The sequence below is a fragment of the Polypterus senegalus genome, chromosome 8 (genome assembly GCF_016835505.1).
Source record: "Polypterus senegalus isolate Bchr_013 chromosome 8, ASM1683550v1, whole genome shotgun sequence".
Lineage (NCBI taxonomy): Eukaryota > Metazoa > Chordata > Cladistia > Polypteriformes > Polypteridae > Polypterus > Polypterus senegalus.
The window spans coordinates 9256482-9261415 of record NC_053161.1 but is presented as its reverse complement, the minus strand read 5'-3'; the positions used below and the strand labels follow the sequence as shown (position 1 = coordinate 9261415).

General features: G+C 41.3%; 1 protein-coding gene across 2 annotated transcripts in view; it reads right to left on the bottom strand.

The window, feature by feature from the left end:
* Positions 1–830: 830 nt before the first annotated feature.
* Positions 831–4934, bottom strand: part of syvn1 (synovial apoptosis inhibitor 1, synoviolin) — a 31114-nt gene continuing 27010 nt past the window's right edge. For both annotated transcript variants that reach the window (XM_039760691.1, XM_039760692.1), the window contains exon 16: positions 831–1397. In XM_039760691.1, coding sequence (XP_039616625.1) covers positions 1243–1397 — 155 coding nt within the window. In that variant the 3' untranslated portion in view covers positions 831–1242. The remainder of the gene's footprint in view (positions 1398–4934) is intronic.

Here is a 4934-nt window from a genome sequence, read left to right as displayed (position 1 = left end):
CAAAAGCATAATGTGATTGGTGTATTCTTTATACAGTCTATTTGAAGCAACATGTTGTATTTATTATAGCCCAATTACATTGAAGGATACGGTGGGACACACAACTTTGAGTCCTTTGGTTGTTATTGCAAAGGATTTATCATCTAAGGTTCACATTTTAAAAGCTATCTAAATGGGATTCGGCATTAGACAAAAAGGCTCAACTGCTGTGTTAACATTAGGTTTATTGTTAGTATGTACATTTATCTATTAAAATTTTTTAAACAGTATTTACAAATTAAATAGTCTCATTTCTGGAATTTATATCTTTAATTCAAAAAAGCATAAAGATTCAAAATGCAAATAAAAAATGAATCTGCTTTGAGAATACTCCCTGACTCTGGAAAAATATTTAGCGGGAAACAGAATTTTCTTTCTTCCAAAGTTAAACATGCTCCTCTTGATAGGTTCTTCTTGTGTCCCATCTTAAACCTTCTAACTTTGCTCTTCTCCCTTTCTCTGCTTGACTGAGACCACAAATGGTCAGCTCCCAGGGGAGATAAACTAATCCAAGACTTGGTCAATCACATAATCCGAAGCACGTCTACATGTTAAAATGGACAAAATTGAAAAGGGGAAATCTCCCAAGTGTTTCAGCATAATTCTGTATTTGTGCAGAACACAAACATGTGTGTGACCTTGAAGATTTGAACATTTGTTGCCCCCCCAAACCCATCATAAACCAGAAACAATCAAGGCCATATTTACACTCCATCTATGCAGAAGAGGGAGCCAACGCTTGTATTTTTTCTTTTTTGTTTTTTGCACACGCTGGTACATATTCAGTTTCATTTTTTTTTTTGGTTCTCAAGTGCAAAACAGAAGACTACAGACCGCCTTAAATTAAACCTCGAGTTTTTCAGAGTACCATGAAGTTGCTATTACAACAATTGGCCATCATGAAAGTTCAATCCATAAACAATTAAAGGACTTATTATATTAGCACTTGTCATATGCAGGCTGGTGTCTTCCCAAAAATCAGACAGTTCTATAAGGCTGCTCAGGTTTAGAAACAGAGAACCACAAACCATCTGACTTGAATCAGATAACAATAGAAAAAACCCACATTTAAAGTTTCAACTGCAGTTCTTTAAACGTGAAAGCTATCAAATCCCCCAACGCTGCTGGTCCAGGGAACCACTCCGTCATAGAGAAGAGAGTGAAGCGAGACCTTTGATTGCACCACTGAGGCAGTCACGAGTTTCAAAGTCCCGACGATGGTACGGAGGTTTCCAGTTTACGAAGCCTTCGTCTCCTCAACTCTGCCGTGTCTGGCTCTCCTTCCACGTCGTCCAGGTCTCCTGTGGTCGAGTCTGGTGCTGATGTAGTAAAACCAACTGCTCCCTCGAGCTCAGAGCCTATTTTAAAAGTAAAAATGAGACAATTCCTACATTAAAAAAAAAGAGGCTTTAAAGAATTTGGCCGAGCACTGAAAAATAAAGCTCCTATGGTTGCTGAACTTTTTAATCTAAGGACCCAGATAAGCATGTCAGTACCAGGCCGAGACCCAAGGATAAAATTATTACCATAATGACAGCAAATCCAAACACAGACAAGTTGGAATGGTCATATAATAAAGAGAAAACATTTGTTACCACTCATGCATATTCCTCACAGAAGTATTACTAAAAGAGAAGTGGAAAGTAAATGTATTGTTAATAAAGCAACAATTAGCATTCAAAACAGGGAATAGATACCTGGGGTATATGTCTGTCAGTGGACAGGATTAGAGTGAGCTTTAGAAAAGGTGTGGTCCGAGAATGATATTTTTAAGAGTACAATATGTAAGGTCACTTAGGTTCGTCACTTTATTTATGATGCCAGCTAAGTAATAAAGCATTCAAATTTATTAAATCAATGCCATTTATTTATTTTGTCTTAAATAACTTTTTAAAATAAGGTTTTTAAATGAGCTCCACAGTCTTATAAATTAGTTTGCAAATTGTTCTTCATACCCTTGTAATTATTAAACCGAGTACAAATGACAAAAGAAAAAAAAATATGCGCTATTTGTAATTTGTACAGTGGATAAGATCAATCTTGATGAAGTATTCAGTGAACAGTGCAGTTTGAAATGTTAATACTACTCATCGTGCTCAACGCTGAAGTCCAATGTACAGCCTGTCTCACCCCTTTGACATTCTCAGCAGTTCTCAATGGTCCAACAAACACGTCCTTAACACTATCTGTAGATTGAAATTTATCACACCACTTTGAAATAGTGTTACAAGAAGGAATGCATCCTCACCGAGGTACATTGAAATAAATACTTCCGTTACTGATTTGGATTCCATGTATGCCAGGACGGTGAACAAGCAAGGAGACACGGACTGGTTGTCCATGGCTACTGAAACCACATTTAGTATACAACACTGGCAAGGCACTATGAAAACCCAGCCACAGGGGATGCACAAACCAGTGTTTTTCTTTGTGCAGGTCCCAAGCCCAGATAAATGGGGAGGGTTACATCAGGAAGGGCATCCGGTGTAAAATTTTGCCAAATCAATATGCGGACAACAATACAAATTTTCATACCGGATTGGTCGAGTCCCAGGTTAACAACGACCGCCACCAGTACTGTTAGTCAAAAGGCTGCTGGCAGAAATTGGGCTACTGTTGGCTGAAGAAGATGAAGGAGAAGAAAACGGAGGTAGACGTTACCGGAGGCAGGAGGAGAGGAGGAAGGTAAAGAGTGGAACTGAGGGTAGGAACTTTGAATGTTGGCAGTATGACTGGTAAAGGGAGAGAGTTAGCCGATATGATGGAGAGAAGAAAGTTTGATATATTGTGTGTTCAAGAGACTAAATGTAAGGGGAGTAAGGCCAGGAGGATCAGTGGTGGATTCAAATTGTTCTATCATGGTGTGGATAGGAGGAGAAATGGAGTAGGGGTTATGACTACGGGCCAGTTGCACTGACCCCTGTGGTTAGGAAGTGCTTCGAGAAGCTCATCAGGAACCACATCATGTCATTCATTCCTCCCATGCTTAATCCACACCAGTTTGCCTACAGAGCAAACAGGTCTACGGAGGATGCTGTGGCCACGGTTCTCCATGCTGTTCTGTCCCATCTGAAGCAGCAGGGTAGCTACGCATAGCTACTCTTCATAGACTTCAGCTCTAATTTTAATACCATCTTACCCCACAGACTGGTGACCTAACTGTCAGACATAGGACTTCCACACTCCACCTGCCTTTGGATCAAGAACTTCCCGAGTGATCACACTCAAGAGGGTTAGAGTAGACCCCTACTTCTCCATGCTCATCAGCCTCAGCACTGGTTCCCCACAAGGCTGTGTGCTGAGCCCCCTGCTCTATACCCTCTACACCCACGATTGCATTCCTGCCTACCACAGTAACACCATTGTTAAGTTCTCTGACGATACCATGGTAGTAGGGCTCATTTCTGGTGGGGATGAGTCCGCCTACAGGGATGAGGTGGAGTGGTTGAAAACATGGTGTAGGAATAACAACTTGCTCCTAAATATAGCCAAGACCAAGGAGCTCCTCGTGGACTTCAGGAAGAAGGAAGACAACATCCAGCCACTCATCATCAATGGGGACTGTGTGGAGAGGGTCTCAGATTTCCACTTCTTGGGAGTCACCATTAGGAAGGACTTGACCTGTGGAACTCACACTGCTGAGGTAGTGAAGGCGTCCCAAAAGACACTACTTCCGGAGGGTTCTCAGGAAGAACAACATCCCTGAGAAACTGCTGGTGTCCTTTTACGGCTGCACAGTAGAGAACATACTGGTCTACTGACTCTTGTGTGTGGTTCTCCAGCAGCACAGAGGAAAGAGCTCCACAGGGTCATTAAGGTTGCCAAGCAGATAGTCGGCTGTCCTCTCCACTCACTAGAACAATTACATAGTTCCTATTGTCTCAGGAACATAAAGAAAATTCTTCAGGGCCCACCACACCCAGGACATGCATTGTTTGAACGCCTGCTTTCAGGCAAATGTTTCAGATCCATAAAGACTAAGTCAAATAGACTGAGAAACAGTTTCTGTCCTTCAGCCATCACCATGCTGAATGCTGCTTAGTAGTCAATCTGACCCAATACACTCTCATGTTTACAATACAGCTCTAAGTTAACATTGGCTATGGGACAAGTGCAATATGACATATGTCTGAATGGAGTTTAGTTTTAACTTGAGTAATCGTGTTTTGTTTTTATTTTATTTTTGCATTGGAAAATTGCACCTAAATTTTGTTGTACAATGTCTCATTGCTAAAATGACAATAAATATTTTGATTGATTGATTCTGAAAGAACAGTATGTCAAGAGAGTGTTCTGGAGGTGAAAAAGAATGTCAGACAGAGTAATGATTATGAAGCTGGAAATTGGAGGTGTGATGATGAATGTTGTTAGTGCATATGTCCCGCAAGTTGGGTGTGCAATGGATGAGAAAGAACATTTTTGGAATGAGTTGGATGAAGTGATGAACAGTGTACCCAAGGGACAGAAAGTGGTGATTGGAGCGGATTTCAATGGGCATGTTGGTGAAGGGAACAGAGGAGACAAGGAGGTGATGGGTAGGTATGGTGTCAAGGAGAGGAATGAAAAAGATCAGAGGATAGTGGATTTTGCCAAAAGGATGGATATGGCTGTGGTGAATACGTATTTTAAGAAGAGGGAGGAACATAGGATGACGTACAAGAGTGGAGGAAGATGCACACAGGTAGATTACATCCGATTCAGAAGAGTTGATCTGAAGGAGATTGAAGACTGCAAAATGGTGGCAGGGGAAAGTGTAGTTAAGCAGCAAAGGATGGTGGTCTGTAGGATGACGTGGAGATCAAGAAGAGGAAGAGAGTGAGGGCAGAGCCAAGGATCAAATGGTGGAAGTTGAAAAAGAAAGACTGCATGATTGAGTTTAGGGAGAAGGCGAGACA